The following is a 24,294-nucleotide window of genomic DNA, read 5'->3' as shown; positions in this document are numbered from 1 at the left end:
ATTCTGGGGCTTGTCTGGGTCAATGTCCACTTTGCAAGCCGCTCCCCTCTCTGAGCCTCAGTTTCTTCCTCTGTCAAGTGAGTATCACAGTGATGCACCCTCCTCGCCTCCCCCACCCCCCATACACACAAGATTGTCCTGAGACCTAAATGTAACCACGGAAGCAGCACTCTTCCTAGCGTAGGAGGCACCTCCCCTTGAGGATGTGCATCCGCTGCCCATGCTCAGTCTTGTTCCTAACAGGCTGTGGGACCTTGGGTGAGCCTCCATCTCCTCCACTTGCAGGAAGAATCACTGAGCTGGCCCAGGGGGCTCAGATGGGGGTTGATGAGGCTGGGGCTGAGTCAGGCCCAGAGAGTTGGGAAAGCTCAGCCTTGAGGGACCAGAGGAAGTGAGAGGAGGAAAGCACTGAAGGGGCTTGGTGAGGCCAGAGCTTGCCCCCCACCTCCCCAGGGTGAGCAGTGGGGAGGCTTGTTTGGAGGAGGTGGGCGGGTGTATCTGACCTGCCTCCCCTGCCTTGTCCTTGTAGAAGGAAGTGATCCAGGCCCTGCCAAAGCTCATCAAACTCAACCCCATAGTGGTGAAGGAGGTCTTCAACCGCCTGCTGGGCACCCAGCACGGTAGGTGATGTGCTCTCCTCCCCACCAGAGGCCAGCTCAGCCCTGGCCCTCATATCCCTCCCCCGTGGCTCCCTGTGCCCCAGCTCCCCCAGGAGACCCCACCTCAGGTGGCAGGAGGAAGGGGTCCTGGAGGTGAGATGCGGCATGCTGGGGGAGGGATGCCATCTTTAGAGAGGAAGGGGTGGGGGCTCATCTTGCTCTCTGGGGCTACCGTCCAGACTTGGCGACATCTCAACGTCTATCCCAGAGCGCCCAGGTCACCCTCCTGTGATACATGGATGATGGTTTCATCCACAATGGGGACAAAATTGTGGAATTGAGGTCTGACTCTCTATAAGCGTCTTGCCTTCTAGGACCCAACTACTCTTCCTCAAACGTGGGCTGCACTCCTGCCCTTCCTTAGCTCTTGCCTGAACCCCTCCAGCTGTGGGTGAGGGGTCTTTGTTTGACCTGGTCAAAAAGAAAGAAAACTTCCAACCTAGAAAGACTACCAAGTGGCATAGGGTAGATTCCTCACCCCTCACCCCAGTGGCTGGAGCTAAGGAGGGTGGAGGCTGTCTGTTCCACATGTAATTTGGTGATTTAAAACATACACACAAGAGTGACTGGGACCCTCAAAACCCCACCAGAAGACTGCCATCTCCCCCAGCCTCCTCCACTGTGGCATTCAGTTCAAGCACTGTTTGCAAGTCTGTTGCCTGCCCCAGCCTTTCCTGTCCAGCGAATTCCCCTCAGTATCTGTGCTGTGCTGGGCACCTGGGATGAGCTCGTCCTAGCTCTGCCCTCATGGGTGCCCAGCCTGGGGCAAGTGTGGGGGAGAGCAGCCGAATCACACTAGATGTTGCCCTAACGAGGGTAGGAGCCCAGTGCTGGGGAGGAGGAGAGCACAATGAAGGCCTCTGATGATGCCCTCCGGTTGTGAAGGATGGCTTTCTAGCTGCTGTTGCATTCAGGCCCCTCCTTTTGCATTCTCAGTCTCCTCCTTCCGCTACTTTAGCCCTTTGTACCCCTAATCCCAGAGGGCGCCTGTCTTCATTTGCCGCTCCCCCCCAATTGGGGGGACTTGGACCTGTCTCTTAGGCCTCCATACTATCTCCTCCACCTCCCCGCCACTCCCACCTGCTGCAGGTGAAGGGAACTCAGCCTTGTCCCCCCTGAACCCTGGAGAGCTTCTCATCGCATTACACAACATCGACTCCTCAAAGTGTGACATGAAGTCCATCATCAAAGGTGAGGCGTTCCCCCCAAACCCCCTTGAGTGGTCTGGCCACTTCGGACCTGGGGAAGAACCCAGTCGCCCACGTGCCCCTGCTGGAATCTGCCAAGTCGGAGATTATGCTGCCTGCAGCCCCATCTCAGAGTTCCGGACACCTACCCTCGTTCCTCTCCCTCTCTCCCCCTTCTGTCCTTCCTTTCTCCCTCCCCCCACCTAAGGAGCTGATGCACCCACTGTGCACTGACACAGCGTAGTCCTCAGGAAGGGTGGGGAGCCCCTCCCTCCCAGCACCAGCCTGAGGAACTAAGTAAGCAGAGCCCTTGGCCAAGCTGGGCAGATGCACAGCCGGCAGAGCAGACAGAGTGCACCAGGGCAGTTGTTGGACCAGGAGTCTAGTCTGGCCTCCAATTGAGGCTGGAGAGTGTGCCTCCAGGGCAGGGGAGTTGGTGGCAACCTGGTGGGCTCACCACAGTTAGCAGTTTCATAATAGCTGCTGTCACTGTTTACCTAGCACTTACTCTGAGCCAGGCTGTCCTCAGTACCTTACAGGCTGCCTGCCAGTCCACACCACTCTTTACCTGGGAAGTATGCTGACTTCCGTTTTGTAGACGAAATGGAAGTTGCAGAGAGGTTAAGTAACTTGCTCAGGGCCACATAGAAGCTAAGTGGTATAGTGCAAAAAAACAGAATCTGAAGTTGGGTGGATCTGAGTTGGAAACCCGGTCCTGCTGGTTCCTCCTGCAGATGGCATCCTGGGTCCCAGGGCTGCCTCCTGTGGGACAATCTCTCTCCCTCAGCGCTCCCCTCCACTTCCTCCCTGAAAGAAGTTTCTGGTCCAGAAGCCATGCTTTCCCCCACAGGTGGAAGCCCTTACTGTCCCCTGCTCTTCTCGGAAGACAACTGTCCTTTGCTTCCTCCACTCTCCTTTAAAAGTGGGGACGGGGTTTTCCCTCCTTGCCACTTATGTGTTTCATGTTTAGCCTGAAGTAGCTTCTTCAGTGACTTATTTCCTAGTCTTCCTCAGCAAATTCTCTCAGAAACTTTTAGGCCAAGAGAGGAGCTTATGAAAATTTTAAACACACGCTACAACTGAGAAGGAACTAAGGCCTCTAGTGGAAGCAGTAAAGTGAAAAGTATCTCAAAGCTGAGACTCCAGGAGCAGTCTTTTTACACGACCTGGCCCCTTAGATGATCTCTGGAAAGTTATGAGCCCATTCCCAAGGACGGTACCCTCACATGTTTTTATGTACAATTTGAGAGGTTCGGATTATGCTAGTATGGCCTGATTCTGGAACTGCAGAGCTGACCCTGGCTGGGTCTGGTGGTTTGGGGGAGGGGGCCTGGTCAAGAGATGCGGTCAGGTGGTAACCGTGTAGGCCCCACCCACCCCTGCCACCTCACTAAAGCCCATTCATGGACCCAGATTAGTTCCTGATCTTATACATGGGAACCAAGGCCCAGGGAGAAAAAGGGCTTTAGCACAGGTCACACATGAAGCCAGTGACCAGGCCCTGGAGATGTCAGCAAGTCCTGGCCTTTAGAACCCCACGTGTTTCTTCCTACAAACCCAGGCCCACACAGAGCCTCTATATTGGTGAGCTCTTGGCAACCCTTCAACTGGTCACCCTACCGGCTGTTCATCGCCAGCATGCAGTCCAGTCAGTTCCCAGAGCACGCTTCTCTGCTCAGGCACCAGTGCTTTTCTCAGTTGCACTAGTAACCCTACTTGACTGTAAGCTCTAGATACAAAGTCCAGATACAAAGTCTAGTCCTGTTTTGAGCCCCAGTGGAATCCCCAGTGCCTAGCAGTATAAGCAGTCATTCCTGGCATTCACTCTCCCCTTAAACCACCCTTTTTCTCTGGTGAGTTTTTCTACAACTGGACCTGTCCAGTGGACTGGTTCAGTGATTAAGAAAACTCACTGAGCACCTCTGCTCAGTCCTTTGCTGGGCAGTGCTGAGGATACAACAGGGATGGGGACAGTCCTGGCCTTGCCCTGCTGGGGCTCACAGGCCATCCCCAGAGTAACAGTCTAAAATGAACAGGACTGGGACAGGGGGCCCAGCACAGCCACTGACTCTCCCTTGTATGGGATGTTAGGGAGGGCTTCCTGGAGGAGGGGACACCTGAGCTGAGACCACAGAAGGATGAATAGGGGTGAGGTAACAGGAGAGAAGATGATCCCAGAGACAGGAAGAACGTTTGCAGAGGCCAGGAGAGATGCTAGCGTGGCCTGGTTCTGGAACTGCAGAGCGCACCCTGGCTGGATCTGGCGGTTTGGGGGAGGGGACTTGGTCAAGAGATGAGGTCAGGCTATAACCGTGTAGGCCCTGCCCACACAGGGTCTCATAGGCCACAGTTCAAGTGTGGACTTGCTCACTTAAGGGCCTGTGGGAGGTACAGGGTCAGGTTGAGTTTTTTTTTTTTGCGGTATGCGGGCCTCTCACTGTTGTGGCGGTACGCGATGGCTCAGCGGCCATGGCTCACAGGCCCAGCCGCTCCGCGGCATATGGGATCCTCCCGGACGGGGGCACGCACCCGTGTCCCCTGCATCGGCAGGCGGACTCTCAACCACTGCACCACCAGGAAAGCCCCAGGTTGAGGTTTTGAAAGACCCCTCAGGCTGCTGTATGGAGGGTGGATTAGAGGGTGGGTGGGAGGCCCAGGAGGAGGCTGGGGTGGAGCTGAGGGGGAGGAGAGGGAAGAGGGTTGATTTTGGAGGCTTTTAGGCAGAGCAGGCAGAAGCCAGCAGCTACCTAGAAGGGAGGAGGAACAGCCTCGGTTTCTGACAGGTCCTCTTGCACTTTGTTCACCTTCTCTCCTTTCTGCTCCTTCAGCCTAGATATCCTCACTACCCTGCCTCCAGCCTCCTCCCTGCCTGTCTACCTGTAATGCCTCCATCCTCCCCCTTTTCCTTATAGGAGCCCCACACCCCCCATTATTTATAGGCACCCACCCCTGTTCTCCATTAGCTTCTCAAGAATTGGGGGGTCTCTTCTAGCTCAATAAAAACTTCCTGGTTGACAGACTCACATGGCAAGTGGTGTTTGGGGAAGAAGGGGTTCAGAGGCAGTTCCTGGAGTCTCCCCATTAACACAATGGATCCGAGCACCACTGATTTTGGGGTACCACAACCCACTCCTGAGGGAACAGACCCCTGGGCCTTCCCTAGTCTGCCTGCCTTCGTGGGTGCTTGTGTTGTACCAGCACTCCTTGGGCCCTTCCTGGCACTGGGTGCTGAGCTGGGGAGCTCATCGTATGCCCAGACATCCTCCTCTTGCCCCTCTCTCATTACTCTGGACCGTGCCTTCCACATAATCCTACACCTGGTAACACCTGAGCACCAGCGCAAGCCCTTATGCACTGGGTTGAGAGTGGGCAACCTCTTGACCAGCCTGCTGGTGGAGACCATCTCTTCTGTCTCCTATGGGATTACTTATGGAAGTTAAAGCTGTTTCCCTCTCCAGTAGGGGTGGAGGTGCCATGCCACACCAATCAAGCCAGAATAGGCCCCCAGGGGTTGGCAATATATCTTTCTCACCTCACCCTTTCTGGGGGTTGTCCCCAAACAGAGAGGGCCAAAGTCTTCCCACTCTGCCCAGTGGGGCTTCTAGGAGATGGAAGTGTCTTTTCCCTTAGACCCAGCTCCCAGGCTTTCCAAGGACCAGGCCACAGGGTCCCCTTAGAAGGAGACCTTCTGCTGGGTGGGGGAAGTCTTCTGTCTTGCCTGGAGCTTCAGGAAGTCAGGGCTGGGTCTCCCCTCACACGGGCAGATAATGGGGCTGAGGTTCTCTAAGGGGTGGGGCTCCCACTTCCCAGGGGGCAGCTGGGCAAAGGGGACAGGCCCACTCTCCGCCTCCTCGCAGCCACCAACCTGTGCTTTGCGGAGCGGAACGTGTACACATCGGAGGTGCTGGCCGTGGTGATGCAGCAGCTGATGGAGCAGAGTCCCCTGCCCATGCTGCTCATGAGGACCGTCATCCAGTCCCTGACCATGTACCCCCGCCTGGGGGGCTTCGTCATGAACATCCTTTCCCGCCTCATCATGAAGCAGGTAACCCACCCCTGACTACCCCAGTCTCCCAAGCAGGGGACTGCAGCAGGACACACTACAGAAAGACTTGAGGCAAAACCCCGGGCTTTTCCAGCCTGCTTGGCCCCTACCCCAAGGGAGCCGTGATGCAGAGAATAAGCTCTACCAAGACAGCCAGCTCCTTTGTCCTGCCCTCTGCTGAGACAATACAACTTTTTAGGGGTCACTGAGTCAGACAGGTATAGGGTGGCAATGTGATGAGTGAGGGCTGTTGGGTGGTAGAAGCAAGCAGAAGGCTTCAGGGGGTGCACATCCCAGGAGAGGTATGGCCGCCACTTGCCCCCCACCATTGTGCACCCAGCCAGGATGCATACTAGAGCTGAAAGATGGTTCCATTTTTCAGGAGAAGCTAGAAATTGTTTTTAGAAATACCATGATGAAACAAAAAACAAACCCCATGCACAAGCCTTCAGACTGAATTTAGGCCACAGGTTGCTACTTTGCAATATCTGGTTTAGAGGTTAAGTGCAGATTCAGACAGACCTGGGTTCAGATGTTGGTTCTGCCCCTTGGTACCGTACCTGTGTGACCCTGGACAAGTCCCCGCATCTGGGCCTCGTAGGTTTTGCAGGGCTAATGTCGCCCTCTAGAGGCTGCTGTGAAAGAAATGAGGCGTTGCCATCTTGGCAAGGTCTTTCTGCCGGTTTCTCGAGTGGCTGGCTGCCTGCAGGCCCCTTGATGACTGCTTCCTCCCTGCCTGGCCCAGGTGTGGAAGTATCCCAAGGTGTGGGAGGGCTTCATCAAGTGCTGTCAACGCACCAAGCCCCAGAGCTTCCAGGTCATCCTGCAGCTCCCACCCCAGCAGCTGGGTGCCGTCTTTGACAAGTGCCCGGAGCTCCGGGAGCCCCTGCTGGCCCACGTCCGTTCCTTCACCCCCCACCAGGTACCCCAGGGTGTGGGGTGGGTGGCCCCATGGGTCCAGCCCTGGGGGACTGGGTGGGATGGGCAGAGGGGAGCCCTGCACTGCCATGAAGGTCTGGGCCTCTGGAGGGTCAAGGACACCAAGGATCTGGGTGAGGTGGGGCGTCTCTGGGTCAGAGCTGTCCGCAGCGCCCCCATCCTGCTCTTCGCCTAGCAAGCACACATCCCCAACTCCATCATGACCATCCTGGAGGCCAGCGGCAAGCAAGAGCCAGAGACTAAGGAAGCACCTGCCGGGCCCCTGGAAGAGGTGAGGGCCTGCAGCCCCCTCCCCAGGCCAGAAAGGCCCCGTCCCCTCCTACCCACTCCAGCCATATCTCTGCCGAGGCTTCTACTGAAAGGAACTGGGGATGGGGAGACAGCTGCCCCTTACTCCCTATACCCAGTCTGCTGTCTGCCTTAGGACGGTTTCTGTCTTCTTTCCCACCAACCTCTTGAGAGCAGCCTAGGTCCTACGTCTCACCTGTCCCTGAGCTTTTGTGTATCCCTCCCCACCCCCAGGATGACTTAGAGCCCCTGGCCCTGGCACCGCCCCCGGCCCCCCGCCCCCCTCAAGACCTCATCGGCCTGCGGCTGGCCCAGGAGAAGGCCTTAAAGCGGCAGCTGGAGGAGGAACAGAAGCTGAAGCCTGGGGGAGTGGGAGCCCCTTCCTCGTCCTCCTCGTCGTTGTCCTCTTCCTCGGCCCGGCCAGGCCCTCCCCAGCCGGAGGAAGCCATTGATTTCCGGGAGGAGGGGCCTGAGTGTGAGACCCCGGCCATCTTCATCAGCATGGATGATGACTCGGGGCTGACTGAAGCTGCACTGCTGGACTCTAGTCTTGAGGGACCCCTACCTAAGGTAGGGATGACCACCTCAGAGCAACAGAGGACGAGAAAGATCAGGGGCCTGGGGTTAAGTGTGTGCGCCGAGTGCCCAAGGCGGGGAGGGGGCAGAAAGGGTACGGCCTGAAGAAATATTGGAGGTGGGACCACGCTTTGACCGCTCCCCATTTTCCTGTCACCAGGAAGCTGCAGCGGGCGGATTGATTTCAAAGGAAGAGCGGAGCCCCCAGACCCTCACCCTTGCCGGAGAAGACACCGTGAAGACTCCCAGCCCCACTGCTGAGGAAGCCGGGGAACCCGAGACCAAGGGGAACAGCTGACGGGGCTTGGTGGGGAAGGGGAGTGGGACTGGGAGCTCAGGGAGGCCTGGGAGGGGCTTGACCGGCGGTGCTTTGCCTTTAAAAATTAAAAAGATCGCTGGTCTGGGGCAAGGGTGCAGTCTCTTCTTTGCCTCCGTGTCAGCTGTGGAACTGCAGAAGCTAGTGGGCGTGCCCTGGAGCTCCCTGGAAAACTGGAAGCCCTTCTGGCGTGCTGTTGCGCCTGCGCGGAAACCAGCTTCTTGGCCCCAGCGTCTCCGCGCGCCCTCCCCTAGTAACGGGCCGCCCCCTCCCTCCTTAGAAACCGGCACCGCTGGCCTAGCGGCTGCCGAACACACACAAGCCGGGCGACTGGTCTGGCCTGCCTATCTGCAAGCCTTCCTCCTAGAAGTCTGCGATCCCTTTGAACTATGGGAGACCTACCACCTGACCCTGAGCCCCCTCCTCAGCCGACCTCCAGCCTTAGGAATTTCCAGGTCTCCGAGCGGCGACGCAGTCGGGAACACTCTAGGCCCCAGCTCACAGTCCCTGAAGAGGTGCAGCAGATACCGCTTGACGCTCAGATCCTGCGCGGCAGTCAGGAGATGGTGTCGAACCAGATCAGCCGGGGCTGGTCACAAGAGGCCAGTCTGACCCCAAATGAGAACTTTATTTTTCAGGCCGAGGAAGCCCAGCGGGGGGGCATTGAATACCCTTCCCTGAATACGGGCTTTCCCTCAGAGGTACAGCCCCAAACTTACTTGAGTGAAGGCAGGCTCCAGGCCAGTCACAACGCCAGCCTAATGCTGCAGCAGCTACAGCAGGGCGAAGGCAACCTATTCCAGCAACTGGAGTCTGCCTACCAGGAGCCCCGGGCTGACCTCTTGGGCCAGTACACCAGGTACCAGAGAGAAGACCTGCAGTTCAGCCAGGACACCCAGCATGGGCCCTACCTACGGGATGACCCTGCGCTCCAGTTCTCGCCCTCTGAGCCGGGCTTCATGCCCTTCAATATGGAGGTGACTGAGCCAGAACCTCGAGAGCTGGCCGTGCAGAACGCCAAGGCCTACCTGCTGCAGACCAGCGTCAATTGCGACCTCAGCCTGTGAGAAAGGGGCCCCCCGGAGTGGGTAGAGGGAGGGGCCCAGGCAGGGAGAAGCCCCAGGCAAGGCCCTGCCTCAGGCCTGGGGTCTCAGACGAGATTGCTCCTCATTGAGAACCAGCGACCACTCTGGGGGCCTCTAACTCAGCTTAGGAGTCGGGGAATAAATACTAACAATAGCTAGCATTTACTTACCAGACACTGTGCCAGTACTTCACACAGAAACATCTGGTTCTCATGGCTGAGATTAGTACATCTTTTGTTCCTATTTTACAGGAGAGGAAACAGACACAGAGGAATTAGGTCCCATATCCAAAATAACACAGCTAAGATGTGGCAGAGCCAGGATTTCAACACAAGTGATTTGGCTCCTGAGGCCCTTTTATCCACTAAAATTACCTGCCTGAGGAAGGCACTTGCCAAGGCCACTTAGCTGCAGTCATAATACACCTCTCAGCCCCCTATCACATCCTCATGAAGCTGACACTCTAGTGGGAGAGCAGACAATAAATATAATAAGGTATAAGGTGATGATAAGAGCTAAGGTGAGCAATAAGGAGAGTAAGGGGGATAGGGAGGGGATATTAAATAGTGTGAGGTCCGGGAAGGCCTCTCTGAGGAAGTGACACTTGATCAGGGACCTGAAGGAGGTAAGGGAGAGCATCTTGCAGGTAATTGAAGGGAGAGTCATCCAGATATAGAACACAGTGAGCTTCAAGGCTTTGAAGCTTGCCATGTTTGAGGAACAGCAAGGAGGCTGGTGTGACTGGAACCAGGGGAGGAAGAGAGGAAGTGAGAGAAGAGTTTGAAGTAACAGGTCTTGCTAAAGCACAAAGCTGACTCCTATTCCTCCTATGCGCCGAGCCTGCTGTGGCTCACCAGTGCCCTCAGGAGAAGGTTCAGGCTCCTCATAACAGCCTTCAAGGCCCAATATGATTCAGCCCCTTCTCCCTCTCCAAACTTCATCTTTAGTCAGCTCCTACCTCAGATCCTAGAATCTAGTCAAAATTAACCTCCAGCTCTTCCCCAATAGTACCCAGCCCTCAGGAGCTTCAAGGTCCCTTATTGTAAAGCCCTGGCCAAAGTCTCACTCCCCTTTACCCTTCCCAATTCAGTGATGGCCCTCCACCACACCCAGGACTGCTGCCAAAGGGTTTGCACACTGAAGAGGGCTAGACATACATGTTTTGAAATCAGGCCAACCTGGTTTTAAATCCTGGCTGTGTTACCACTGTGTGACCTCATGACCTCAACTTTTCTAAGTCTCAGTTTCCTCATCTGGAGAGTGGAGATCGTAATTGTTCCCCAGATGTACGATTGTGGTGAGAATTCAACGTTGCTCTCAAGTGCCCAGCACAGTGCCTGACTCAGGTGATTGGAAGCCATGATGACACTGTTATCACTCCGGCCTCCTTTCCTGCCACAACCCCTCTTCCTCACTCTACTCCAGACCTCCTCAGTGTTCCTCCAACATGCCAGGCACACCCTCAGCTCAAGGCCTTTGCACTCCATTCTCAACCATATCATCTGCAAACCATGACAGTTTTGCTTCTTCCTTTCTAATTCTTTTACCTTTTTCATGTCGGATTGCATTGGCTGGGACCTGCAGTGCAGTATTATACAGACGTGGTGAAAGAAGGCATCTTCATTTCCAATCTCATAGGAGAAATATTCAGTCTTTTACCATTACGTTTGGTGTGTGCTGCAGGTTACTTGTGGCTCCCCTTTATAAGATTATAAAATATTACATTCTATTCCTAGTTTGCTAGGTTTTTAAAAATTATGAATGGCTGTTGAATGTTATCAGTTTCTCTGCATCTATTGAGGTGATCTTACATATCTCCTTTAACATGTTAATATGCTGAATTATTTTTTCCTGTTTTTCTAATATCAGTTCAGTCTTGCATCCCTGTTCTTAACCAAATTTAATCATGGTGTGTCATCCTTTTGAGAATGCTGGATGTCACTTGCTAATATTTTGCTTAGGATTTCAGCATCTATATTTCTAAATGAGAATGACATGGAATTTCCTTTCTCCTAGTTTCCTTGTGTTTTGGTATCAAGATTATGTTAGACTCATAAAATGTCTCAGGGCCTATGCACATGCTGTTCCCTCTGACTGAAATACTCTTCCTTCCAATATTCGCATGGTATGCCCCCTCCCTGGCCTCCCTATTTAAAATTGTAAACCATCTCCTATCCCTGGCATTCCCAGTCCCCATTCCCTGCTTTATTTGTCTCCATATAAATTACCACCCCCAACACACTATATATTTTGCACATTCGGTTAATATGTCTCCATCACCAGACCATCAGCTCCACCAGGGCAGGGACCTTTTCTCTTCCCTGTGTCCCCAGAGCCAGGCACAGGGCCAGAAACACAGCAGCAAGCTCAGTAAGCTGAGTCCCCCACCTCCCATTCCCCTCTCCCGGAGGCAGGTATGAGCACCTGGTGAACCTACTGACCAAGATCCTGAACCAGCGGCCCGAGGACCCCTTGTTCCTCCTGGAGTCGCTGAACCGCACCACTCAGTGGGAGTGGTTCCACCCCAAGTTGGACACGCTTCGGGACGACCCGGAGTTGCAGACCACCTATGAGATGGCCGAGAGGCAGAAGGTGCTGTTCAGCCGGAGCGGCGGCAGCGAGGCCGAACAGGAGATGGAGGAGGAGGCAGTGAGTGAACCGGTGGGGAAGAGCGGTGGTGGCCCGGGTTTAGGCACAGCTCCTGCTAATGCCTGGAGGGGAGGGAGCGCACAGCACCACCCAGAAACACACGCGATTTCAGTCCAGAGTGTGGGTTGGGGACCAGGTCACAGAGGTCCTTGAACGCCAGGCTAAGGGGCTTGGGCTTTCTCCTGAGACCACTGGGGCGCCATGGGAGGGTTTGAAGCAGAGGAAAGGTTGGACAGCTCTGCTTTGTAGAAAGCTGACTCCAGCGCCACATGGAGGTGGAGGCTGATTTCTCCTACCATCCCTTACTCCTTTCTGCAAGTAACTGCTCTGTGAACGTTTTCTGTGAAACCCACTGACTCCTGGAGTCTCTCAACACTGAATTTGCCTCCTATCCCCGGGACTCAGTTTCCTCTTTTGCAAGTTGAGACCCGCTGAGAACTCTTCCACCCATGATTGATGAACATTCTACTATCCTCAGAATATTTAATTCCACGATTCTGTTTCCAGCATTGGACGACGGCTTAAAATTTGGCTGAAATGTTCTTTCACTCGTTTAAGAAACATTTGTTGAGAACTCTGTTTATCGTAATTCTGACACCTCCTAGCCTCCCCCCCGCCATCCCCGGCTAAGAGCTTTAGGAGCATGGGCTCGTTTCCTCCCTGAAACAACCTTGTAAGGCAAGTGGAGGAAGGACTTAGAGGACTCGAAACTAGAAAAGACAGGACTAGGAAGGCAGGACTATGTCCTCCAAAGCCCGGGCTATCACCTCTGCCATCTCTGCTGATGCTGTTGGTCTGTGCTCACGTTTTATGCTTCTGAAATTCTAGGATTCTGGCGACAGTGGGGTGGGATAGTGAGAGAACTGGAAACGACAATCTGACCAAGGAATGAGCCCTTCCTTGGGTGAGCAGAGCGCAGGTCGGAATCCAAGTCTTAGACATGAGGAACAGTCTTACCTGAGAATATGGTTTTAAATTTCAGATCAGCAGTCTCTCCTTGGGAGGCCGCACCCCCTTAGAACTGCACCCTTCCTCCCCCACACCTCCAGGTCGCACCCCTATCTAACGCAAGTCCCTGTCGGCCCCGCCTCCTTAGAACGCTGTGCCTCTAGAGGCTCCACTCGCTTAGAATTCCACAGCCCGTGAGGCTCCGCCCCCTTAAAATTCAATCCTGAGAGAGGCTCCGCCCTCTTCGAACGCTTGGTCCCTAGAGGTCCCATCCCCTTAGAACTTGGAGCTGGAGGTTTTTTGGTTTTGGTTTTGGTTTTGGTTTCGGGGTTTTGGGGGGTTTTTTTTTTGAGCTGGAGTTTTTAATATGAGGAGGTCTGTAGAAGGGCAAAATTGTGGGCGTTTGTGGCCTGTGCATGTTTCTAGGAAGAGACTCAAATCCATGATTCAGCATTTTGTATTTGTTTTTCTGTCTGAGGGGAGGAAGGGCTCTCATTTCTCTCATTTTCTGTTTCTTCCAAATGCAAAGAATTTCTGTTTCTTCCATGATCCCCAACAGCATTTATGGAAAAATCCATCCTTTCTCCTGCTTTGAAAATGCCACCTCTACCATTTATTTACACCGGCACGGACTCCAGTCTGTTTCTGGAGTCTCTATTTTGTGCCTTGCTCTGTAGATGGCTTTCTGCTCTGGGACTCTCCTGCTTGTTGTGTACAACCGCTGCACAGCAGGTTTGGCTGTTTGGTAGCATAAGACTCCCCATCACAGCACCTCTGTTTTGAAAAGTTCCTGACTATCCTCACATTTATAGTTTTGTTTTGTTTTGTTTTTTTTGCGGTACGTGGGCCTCTCACTGTTGTGGCCTCTCCCGTTGCGGAGCACAGGCTCCAGACGCGCAGGCTCAGCGGCCATGGCTCACGGGCCCAGCCGCTCCGCGGCACGTGGGATCCTCCCGGGCCGGGGCATGAACCCGTGTCCCCTGCATCGGCAGGCAGACTCTCAGCCACTGCGCCACCAGGGAAGCCCACATTTATAGTTTTAAACTAACTTTAGTGTTATTCTTGTACTTGTTTGGCAACACAGATCACTTTAAGACAGGAAATAGTTGTCGCAGAAATGAAGACAAGTGGCTTAGACGAGATAGTTTTTCTCACACCTAATAGGTGCAAGCCGTCTAGAGCTGGTAAGTTGGCTCCGCAGTGAAGGGGCACTGAGGGTTTTCTTCCCTCATCCCTCCCCTCCACTCCACCCAAACCAAGAAAGCCGTTTTCAGCATCATAGAAGCCTGGTTAGAAATCCTATTTCTGGGGAATTCCCTGGCAGTTCAGTGGTTAAGACTCCATTTCCACTGCAGGGGGCTCAGGTTAGATCCCTGGTCAGGGAACTAAGATCCCACATGCCGTGCGGCATGACCAAAACATAAGAAAAATAAATTCTCTCCCTTCCTTCCTTCCTTCCTTCCTTCCTTCCTTCCTTTCTTTCTTTCTTTTTTTTGGCTGAGCCATGTGGCTTGCGGGATTGTGGGATATTAGTTCCCCAATCAGGGATTGAACCCAGGCCACAGCAGTGGAAGCGCTGAGTCCTAACCACTGGACTACCAGGGAATTCCCTCCCCCTTTATTTTTTTAAACAAGGGGAGCAAGGGAATTCCCTGGCGGTCCAGTGGTCAGGACTCTGCCCTTTCACTGCTGAAGGTACAGGTTCAATCCCTGCTTGGGGAACTAAGATCCCGCAAGCCATGCAGTGTGGCCCTCCAAATAAATAAATACATACATACATACATACATCAATCAGGAGAGCAAAAGTTTCCCAGGAGCACCTCAGAAAACCTCTGCTTGCATCTTATTGGCCAGATTGGGTCACATAACTATCCCTTGACTGCAAGGGGCTCTGGGAAAGTGACTGGAGAAGGCAAGCAGTGGAGAAGGGGGTTGAGGACGGTGCCGTGTGCCGTCAAACCCAAGGGCAGGAATGTAGCTGGGCCCCAGGCCAAGCTGGTATTCAGGGATCTCAGTGCCCATATCTCACCTCTGCTCCTCTCTCTCCCCTACTTCCTCACACGGCAGCATACAGCTGCCCCACAGTTCCTGAATTTTTTTTTTTTTAATTCATCTACTTGCCACTAGGAAATCTTTTCTCCCAGATCATAGATAGGATCTTCCTGGAAACTGGGAGAAAGAAAGAGGAAGGAAGATTCTGACCATAGTTAATAGAGGAATTAAGGAGTAGGGACTAAGAATATGACCTCTGGAGGCAGACCAACCCGGGTTTAAACCCAGCCATCCCAAAGAAGTAATTTCTAGGCAGGGAGACTCCAGATGTACTTTCTCTCCACCCAGTTACAAATTGCAGAGGTAGAGAAGGAGAGCCTGATCTGCCACTTTGGAGCATTAGTCCTCACTTGCTCCAATCACCAGTGGCCAGAAGGCTGGGTGATATCACTTAATCACGGTTGGTGAGGCCACTCCATTGCCAAGTGGGTGGAAGACATTACCAGAAAGAGGGTGATGGCCATTGGCTCATGGGCCAGGCACACACCCCAAAGAGAGTTTTCCATGCTCATTCCCTTATCTTCCCTGCTGGCAGCACAGTGAGTCTTGGGATTAAGTTTTGACCCTGTCCCCGAGTTGCTGGTGTCAATATCAATTAGGCAGACAAGCTTTATTTATTTATTTGGTTGCATGGGGTCTTAGTTGTGGCAGGCAGGCTTCTTAATTGCAGCTCCAGGAATCCTTAGTTGCGGCTCGCCGGCTCCTTTAATTGTGGCATGTGGGCTCCTTAGTTGTGGCATGTGAACCCTTGGTCGTGGCATGCATGTGGGATCTAGTTCCCTGACCAGGGATCAAACCCGGGCCCCCTGCTTTGGGAGCACGGAGTCTTATCCACTGTGCCACCAGGAAAGTCCCCTAGGCAGACAAGCTTTTGCACTGCGTTTAAGATTGAGGGCAGGGAATTCCCTGGTGGTCCAGTGGTTAGGACTTCACACTTCCACTGCACGGGGCGTGGGTTCAATCCCTGGTCGGGGACCTAAAATCCCACAAGCTGGACTGCATGACAAAAAGGAAAAGAAAAAGATTGAGGGCAACTGCCAGAATCCCTTTCAAAATAACAATTCTCCTCCTATAGAGCATTAGTCAGGGCGTGCCGTTTCAAGCTGAGATAACAAACAGCCTGGGCTTCCCTGGTGGCGCAGTTGTTAAGAATCCGCCTGCCAATGCAGGGGACACGGGTTTGAACCCTGGTCTGGGAAGATCCCACATCCCGCAAAGCAACTAAGCCCGTGTGCCACAGCTACTGAGCCTGCGCTCTAGAGCCCGCAAGCCACAACTACTGAAGCCCATGATCTGCAACAAGAGAAGCCACTGCAATGAGAAGCCCAGGCACCACAAGGAAAAGTAGCCCCCACTCGCTGCAACCAGAGAAAAGCCCGCATGCAGCAACGAAGACCCAATGCAGCCAAAAAATAAAATAGAATAAATAAACATTAAAAAAACCCAAACAAACAGCCACACAATCTCAGTGACTTAACACCACACAGTTTATTTCTCACTCACACTACCTGCCCATCCAGGCTTGGCAAGGGGGCTTGGCTTATCAGACCCTTGAGCTGGAGGGTGATGGAAGTGCCACTGTAACACAGGCTTCCACAGTTGCAGAGCAGGAAAAAGAAGGCAGAGCACAACCCACGTTGCTTCTTACAGCTCCTGCCTGGGTATGACCCGTGTCCCTTTCACTGCCATTTCAAGTGGTCAGAACAAGTGACATGGCCACTCCTGAATGCAGTGGGGTGGGGGTGGGAACATATAATCCTCCTGTGGACAGGAACTTCAGGCATTTGTGAACAACAAAGCAGTCTGGCAGACATAGGAAGAGGATGCAGTAATTGTTCCTTTTAATACTGTGTTGTTCACAAATGGAGCTTGTAAGAAAATGGGAATGCAGTGTATACCTTTAGGAAAAACCTCAGGATGCTTGTCCCCAAATCTTTTACATCAACTGTACAATTTAGGCATCATCGTTCCTTGGCACACTTATCCCTACATCTCAGTGGCCAGAAACGGTGGCATGAGCAACTGGGTTACAGAGTCGTTTCACTCTGTAGACTCTAGAAAAGTCAGGCTGGGGAGCAGGGCTTCAGCCTGGTTCCCTCTGCCTTCCGCCCCGCCCTCTGCAGGCTGGGACTGCCGTGCCCAACATCATGGAGAAGGCCTTCTACCTCGAACAGGCCGGCGTGGGCCTAAGCTCAGACGAGAGCTTCCGCATCTTCATGGCCCTGAAGCAGCTAGTGGGGCAGCAGCCCATCCAAACCTGCCGCTTCTGGGGCAAGATCCTGGGGCTCAGTCGCAACTACCTGGTGGCTGAGGTGGAATTCCGGGAGGGCGAGGAGGAGGTGGAGGAGACGATGGAGGGCGGCGAGGTCATGGAGGAGCACGCCGAGGAGGAGAGCGACGAGGGCGACGAGGGCGAGGAGAAGGCCGCCGACGTCATCCCCAAGCCCACGTGGAAGCCGCCGCCCGTCGTCCCCAAGGAAGAGAGCCGAAATGGCGCCAACAAGTACCTGTATTTCGTGTGCAACGAGCCGGGCCAGCTGTGGGTGAGGCTGCCCCACGTCACGCCGATCCAGATCGTGCAGGCCCGCAAGATCAAGAAGTTCTTCACTGGCTTCCTGGACGCGCCGGTCATCAGCTACCCGCCCTTCCCGGGCAACGAGGCCAACTACCTGAGGGCCCAGATCGCCCGCATCTCGGCCGCCACACAGATCAGCCCCCTTGGCTTCTACCAGTTCAGCGAGGAGGAGGGCGACGAGGAGGAGGAGGGCGGTGCCAGGCGCGACTCTTACGAGGAGAACCCCGACTTTGAGGGCATCCCAGTCCTCGAGTTGGTGGACTCCATGGCCAACTGGGTGCATCATACGCAGCACATCCTGCCACAGGTGAGGGCCAGACTCCAGCCTCCCCGCGGGTCGTAGCACCAGGTGTGACTCCAAAATAAGACAGCAAGCACCTGCTCGGCAGCTAGGCCTCGTGCTCAGTAATATTCATTCATCCATTCCTTCGTTCATTCAACAGATACTGGTTGACAGTCCCCTGTCAGAAACCTTTGGGGCCAGATGCACCTTGGAATTCTGAATTTTTCAGATTTTAAAAAGGTGACAGGAATTCCCCCGGTGGTCCAGTGGTTAGGACTCAGTGCTTTCACTTCCGGAGGGGGGTGCCCGGGTTTGATCCCTGGTTGGGGAACTGAGATCCCACAAGACTCCTGGTGCAGCCAAAAAAATAGTACTTAGAAAAATAAAAGTACTTTAAAAAAATAAAATAAAGGTGACACACACTAAAAAAGTGACACAGTGCACATACTACGTATTACGCAACATCTCAAGCAGGGGCTGGGGCTGCAGCCCGTATTCAAAGGCATCATTATTTCTGCAGCAAAACTGAAGAGCTTCTGATCACTCAGGTCAGGGTCTCTGCCAAATGACTTATGGAAAAACTTTTGGTTTTCAAAGCTTTTCAGATTTCAGAATTGTGGTTAAGAGATGGTGGACCTGCATTTATTGAATGCCTAGTGTGTCTGAACTTTACATACATTTATTTATTCACTCAAGGCAGCACCTGCTGTGTGCTAGGAACTTTTTATTCATTCATTTATTCAATAAACATTGATTGACTCCACAATGTTTTATTGAATCCAAATAACTGCTTCTGAGATGGGTACAATGGTCATTTGCATTTCATAGTTGCTGAAACTGAAGTCTGCTACATGCTCTGCACTTAGGTTCACTCATTCATTCAACAAACATTTATTGCTCTTCAGTACCTCCTGCAACCCAGCAACAATCCAATGAGAGAGGCACCCATGACACCCCCATTTCACAGATGAGCAAACAGAAGATCATTTGGGCTGCCAAATGTCAACTCCACAAGGGCAGACATTGGGGGTGGTCTCTTTTCTCAAGGACACATATCTAGCACTGAGAGCAGTGCCTGTATATGGTAGGTGCTCCTTAAATATACAGTAAATGAATGGATGAAAGGATGCACAAATGGAGGCCACAGAACCTGAGAGAGGCAGGAGTCCCCATCTCACTGCTGCAGCTCTCAGCCCATTCTCCCCCTCACCTCCTACCTGTGCGACTAACCTTGTCCTTCTACCCACTTCTGGGTCCCTGAGAACAGGACCCATCCCCAGTATCCTTGCCTGGTCCTTCACCTCCTCCCAGAGTACAGGCTGGACTCTGTGCCCTGGGGGTAGCACCTGACCTCCTCCCCACCTCCAGGGCCGCTGCACTTGGGTGAACCCTTTGCAGAAGACGGAGGAGGAGGAGCTGGGGGAGGAGGAAGAGAAAGCAGATGAGGGGATAGACGAGGCGGGGCAGGAGGTCGGGCCCCCGCTGCTGACGCCACTCTCAGAAGATGCAGGTAACAGCCCCCACTTCACACACAGCTCTGGTGGAGACTGGGAGAAAGGGAGGGGCAGCGAGACTGGTGGCGGGGGGCACCTCTGTGAGCTTTGGTTGTGTTCTCATCTATAAAATGGGCATCCCATGGGGTTATAGGAATGTGTCCATCATGTGAACCTTGTCTGGCACGTGGCAATGGTCCAGATGGTGACATATGGTCTTTCGAGTCCCATATGGGTTTGGGGAGGGGGAGAGATAGCTAGGGAGGCCTCCCCAGAGGAGGCAGGGCTTGAGCTGGATTTTGGAAGACTGGACAAGAATTTCCTGAGGTGGGGATCTCAGGCATCTGAAGGAAGAAAGGAGAGGCTGAGAGTGGGCGAGTGAACAGAGTCTGGGTGTGGACCCCGATTTCCATGAGCCTGGAGCCTGTGCCCTGTCCTCTGATCCCTGGTCCAAACTGATGGCCAACCTTGAAGGAGAATCACAGTAGCTCCCCTGTCTGGGCCTCAGGGCTCACTGCCACCCTACAAAGGAGGTGAGATAAGTGCCTCCTTTCCCGGGTGCGGTCACTGAGGCTCAGACAGGAGTAGTGTCTTCCTAGGGCCACACGGTGAGAGAGTGGTCAGAGCCCGGGTTACATTGAAACCAATGCTGTTGGCCCCACAGGCCCTTCCTTGTCCTCCCTCTTTGCTCCCTCTCTTCTTCCTCTCTACCTTCCCTCCAGGGGGCTGTGCAGGGCAGGGGGAGCTGCAGCCTAGCCTCTGACCTACCTGGTGCTCTCTGCTCCCCCACAGAAATCATGCACATGTCACCCTGGACCGCCCGCCTGTCCTGCAGCCTCAGTCCACAGTACTCCGTGGCTGTCGTGCGCTCCAATCTCTGGCCAGGGGCCTATGCTTACGCCAGTGGCAAGTAGGTCTTCTCCTAGTGCCTCCCAGCAGAGGGCGCCGCTACAACGTCATCAGAGCCAGGCCGGGTGGGGCAACTCACCAGGGTGGGCAGAGATTGGGACAGCTCCCTTCAGGAAGCCCCCAGGGGCTAACCTCCTCACTCAGCTCCCAGGGGTCCCACTAGGGCTAAAATGAGAAATCCCATACCAAGTGTGTGAGCCCCTGGGATGAAACAATGGAAGGTCAGGAAGGGGAAGGGACTAACTCAGGGATCACACTGCCTGTGCAGTATTCAAACGTGGATACCTTGGCCCCTTGGCCCAGGCTTTCCTGCTGTTTGAGGCATGGAGCCAGACAGGACTCAGATGTCCCCTTTGGGGTGGCCTTGATGGGCAGAGTCTCATCTCTGGGGAAGCTAACTCCTTCCCTGGGCCTCCTCCACAGTTCTTCCAATCTGAAGGATCTTTTCTCTAAGGGCACAGATCTTCCCCACCAGGATCCCCCACCAGCTGTTCCCAAAAGATTGGCAGGTGGAAGTCACTCCCACATCCTCCCACCTCGGCTACACACTCGAGACAAGTCCCTCAGCCTCTCACCAGGCACCATCCCAGCTTTTCTGCTCAGCCACTAGAGAGCGTAGCCTGCAGCCACAGGGCATGCACTTACCGGCTCTGTCCAGCAGATGGCATGACGGTTTTTCATAGCTTTTCCTTCTCCATATCAGTGAACAGCCTGCACTGTATTCGATACTATGCTTCACAGTCAAGGTGGGAGTTTACATCATCTTGATAATTTAACCACATTCTTGACAATGTCTTTTTCGCCTCCAGAAGCATGGAAGAGGTATGCTTGCTTTTGCCAGAGCCCTTCTTCTGGCCACACCCTAACTTGCCAGCATCCCTCTGAAAGCAAAGGATCCAAACTTGGAGCTCCACTCACCCACCCATCCTCCAACCCCCACTTACCCAACCACCCATCCACCCTCCCATCCACCACCCAACCATGCATCCATCTCGCCACTTTTCTTCCTTATAAAAGACTCTTGAATGTCACCGTTTACCAGCTGTACGCTGGGCCCCAAGTACTTTGTTGAAAAAGCAGACATGGATCCTACTCTGGGAGCAGGCAGAGGAAGCATAGGTGTTAGATGTGCATCGAGCCTCACCCTCCCTCACCCCCTTACCCCCATGAAATATCCTGTTACAAACTAAGAGAAGTACCACTAGGGAGAGTGGAGGGACCAATGACAGCTCATACCTGTCATGTCTTGAGGGGATCAAGGAAGGATTCAAGGCTGAGAAAAGCAGCCTTGATCGGAAATCTTTGGGGGAAAAAAAGAAGTAACTAGGGGAAAAGCAGGCAGAAGGACATTCTAGACCAGAGCTTCCCAAACTGTGAATGGGTAGGACTCACCAGGGGCTCTGGTTAAAGCTCAGGTTCTGATCGCCTGGGTCTGGGTTGGAGCACAAGACTCTGCCTTCCTAGCAAGCACAACCTCCTGGGTGAGGCTGCTGGTTCCTGGACCCAGGAACCAGGGCTGGGAGAGGTCAGGGGCTTCCAAGGAAGCAGTGTATTTGAAGGCTCCGAGGAAGACCCAGAGGAAAATGATTCTCGAGGGAAGAGCAAGGCTATAAAAATAAGGTCAAATCCAAACTGCTCCCCGTGGCAAACTCTCTGCTTCTCTCCCTGTCTCTTAGTCCGCTCCCTTTCCCCCCATCTACTCCTCTTTCCTTCTCCCATTAAAATTCTGGGGAGAGGTGAATTGGTGGGCCTGGGATGCTCTTGTTTATTGTCAGTCTCCTCTCTCTAGAATGTAGGCCCCACAGCAGGGATTCTTGTCTAATTTGTTCACTGCTAGGTTCCCATATCTAGACCAGTGCTGGTCAATATAAACAAAAATGTAATAATGTATTTAACCCCAAATATCCTAAACATTCTCATTACAACATGAAATCAATAATGTAAAAATTATTAACGAGCTAGTTTACACTCTTTTTTTCATACGAAATCTTCAGAATCTGGGGTGAAGTTTACACTCACAGTACATCTCAATTCGGGTACTAAATTTTCATCAGAAATACTTGACCTGAAAAAAAAAAAAAAAAAATACTTGACCTGTATTCAGATGTCACAACACTTACAGTTGAAAAAGTAGATTCGTGTACCCAGGTTGTCCCAGACATACTTAGATGTCTTCTAATAAATGAAGTATCAGTTTTATTGTTTAAATTTAAGTGAATTAAAATTAAATAAAATCCTCTCCAACAACAGTAGAACACACATTCTTTTCAAGTGTGTATAGAACATTCTCCAGGATAGACCAAATGCTAAGCCATAAAACAAGTCTTAATAAATTTAAAAGGATTGATCATATAAAATTTCTTCTCTTACCACACTGGAATGAAATTAGAAATCAGTAAAAGAAGGAAATGTGGGCAATTCACAGGTATGTAGAAATTAAACCACAGAGTCCTAAATAATCAATGGGTCAAAGAAGAATCCACAAGTGAAATTTGAAAATTAAATAAAATTAGAAATTCAGTTCTTCAGTCTCACCACATTTCAGGTGCCCAACAGCTACATGTGCTGTTAGACAGTGCGGCTCTAGACAAGACCTGGCACTTAGTAAGTGCTAAGTGAATCCTGAAAGAACCAATGAACGGAGAAACCTGGTGGGCACATTCCACTCTACCACACATAACTTTGCAGGCATGCCATGCCTAGGCTGGGTCCCACCTTTAACAAAAGTCCAGGCTGGGGTCTTTGAGGGAGGATTTCCCAGCATCTCTCTGCCCCTCCAGGAAGTTTGAGAACATCTACATCGGCTGGGGCCACAAGTACAGTCCTGAGAATTTCAACCCGTCCCTGCCAGCCCCTGTTCAGCAAGAGTACCCCAGCAGCCCGGAGATCGTGGAGATGAGCGACCCCACGGTGGAGGAGGAGCAGGCCCTGGCGGCCGCGGAGGAAGAGGAAGAGGAAGAGGAGGAAGAGGAGGAAGAGGAGGATGAGGGCCAGGATGACTGAGGCCCCATAGCCCCCTTCCTCAAGCAGGTAGATAGCAGGTTTTCCCTTATACACAGTTTTAGCTTGGTTTTTTTTCATTGTTGGTTTGCTTCCTGCCCCTAGAGGGCAGGGGTAGAAGAGGAAGGCAGCTGCTCTAAATAAAATTTCCTCAGGGCATTCCAGCCGAGTCACTCATTCATTTGTTCACCACATTTGTTGACATGGCCTCCAAGTCAGGACAGTGGCACTTTGCTAGGAACACAGACATTGCCCGGCATAGTCTCTCCCATCTGTTCATTTATTCATTCATCGGGCCATCAAACAACGCTTGAAGTGCCCCGGGTCAACCCAGCCCTGTGCTGGGAACACAGTGTTGACCCAGTGGCCCCAGATCTGCTTTCCAGGGGCTCACACTCTACAGGAGAGACAGACACATTCCCTAGACAATGACAACCCAGATAGGGGAGCCCAGAGGACTGACAGAGCTCCTGAGGTGGCTCATAAATGGTCAAAAACAGAGTGGTAGGCCATTCCAAGCAGAGGGAACAGGGCATTCAAAGACCCAAGGGCAAGAGAGAGTGTGTTGTGTTGGGGTAGATTCTCAAACCTCATTTTTGGGACATGGTGTGAGGAGTCAGTGGTGAGAAATGAGGCTGGAAAGAGAGGTTGGCAGGAACAGATTACCCAGGGCTGAACTTTGTCCTGAGAACCCTAGGGAGGCCACCGATGGGCTTTGAACAGGGCAGGGTCCTGATCATTATCATGCTTTAGAAAGACCTCTCTAGATGCCAAGTGGAGGGCAGATAGAGGGGTGAGACAGGAGTCTGGGAGAGCAGAGACAAGGCTCATACAGGGAGGACCCAAGCAGGAGAGGAGGAGTTTAGACCAGGGCTGCACAGAGGAATGGACTGGAACAGAGGAATTCAGGTGACAGAATGCAAAAGACTTGGGGACTGGAATCAGGGAGTGAAGGGAAATAGCAGAAGTCTAGGGAGACACTGAGTTCTGCAGCCTGGTGACTGGAGGGGATGTCAGTGCCAGCCCTAAAATGAGGACACAGGAGAGGAGCAGGATTTGGAGTAAGATGTCAATTTTTTTTTTTTGCGTTACGCGGGCCTCTCACTGTTGTGGCCTCTCCCGCTGCGGAGCACAGGCTCTGGACGCGCAGGCTCAGCGGCCATGGCTCACGGGCCCAGCTGCTCCCGGACCGGGGCACGAACCCGTGTCCCCTGCATTGGCAGACGGACTCTCAACCACTGCGCCACCAGGGAAGCCCAAGATGTTAATTTCATTGCAGGACTTGTTGAG

At 53.0% G+C, this 24,294-nt stretch overlaps 2 protein-coding genes across 3 annotated transcripts in view; both read left to right on the top strand.

The window, feature by feature from the left end:
• Positions 1 to 8,099, top strand: part of SYMPK (symplekin scaffold protein) — a 35,856-nt gene extending 27,757 nt beyond the window's left edge. Inside the window, exons 21-27 of the mRNA XM_012533591.3 lie at positions 530 to 620; positions 1,749 to 1,850; positions 5,704 to 5,891; positions 6,637 to 6,813; positions 7,006 to 7,101; positions 7,353 to 7,688; positions 7,855 to 8,099. Of these exons, the coding sequence (XP_012389045.1) occupies positions 530 to 620; positions 1,749 to 1,850; positions 5,704 to 5,891; positions 6,637 to 6,813; positions 7,006 to 7,101; positions 7,353 to 7,688; positions 7,855 to 7,992 (1,128 nt within the window). The 3' untranslated portion in view covers positions 7,993 to 8,099. The remainder of the gene's footprint in view (positions 1 to 529; positions 621 to 1,748; positions 1,851 to 5,703; positions 5,892 to 6,636; positions 6,814 to 7,005; positions 7,102 to 7,352; positions 7,689 to 7,854) is intronic.
• Positions 8,100 to 8,232: 133 nt separating this feature from the next.
• Positions 8,233 to 23,163, top strand: RSPH6A (radial spoke head 6 homolog A). Of its 2 annotated transcripts, XM_004271351.3 has the most exons (6): positions 8,233 to 9,073; positions 11,510 to 11,744; positions 16,868 to 17,626; positions 18,971 to 19,112; positions 19,888 to 20,005; positions 22,785 to 23,163. In XM_004271351.3, exons 1-6 carry the CDS (start codon positions 8,400 to 8,402, stop codon positions 23,005 to 23,007), a joined length of 2,151 nt encoding a protein of 716 aa, XP_004271399.1. In that variant the 5' UTR covers positions 8,233 to 8,399; the 3' UTR covers positions 23,008 to 23,163. The 2 variants fall into 2 exon arrangements, with proteins under 2 accessions (XP_004271399.1, XP_049558675.1); XM_049702718.1 differs by lacking the exon at positions 19,888 to 20,005.
• The last annotated feature ends 1,131 nt before the right edge of the window (positions 23,164 to 24,294 follow it).

Source organism: Orcinus orca, chromosome 20, assembly GCF_937001465.1.
Source record: "Orcinus orca chromosome 20, mOrcOrc1.1, whole genome shotgun sequence".
Classification (NCBI taxonomy): Eukaryota; Metazoa; Chordata; class Mammalia; order Artiodactyla; family Delphinidae; genus Orcinus; species Orcinus orca.
This window is presented reverse-complemented; position numbering and strand designations above follow the sequence as displayed.

Bases quoted from the DNA above. Each gene is read 5' to 3' on its own strand.
- RSPH6A (XM_004271351.3), top strand. From the start codon at position 8,400: ATGGGAGACCTACCACCTGACCCTGAGCCCCCTCCTCAGCCGACCTCC. The intron at 17,627-18,970 runs GTGAGGGCCAGA...CCCCACCTCCAG, and splicing joins CGCAGCACATCCTGCCACAG to GGCCGCTGCACTTGGGTGAA. The intron at 20,006-22,784 runs GTAGGTCTTCTC...CTGCCCCTCCAG, and splicing joins TATGCTTACGCCAGTGGCAA to GAAGTTTGAGAACATCTACA.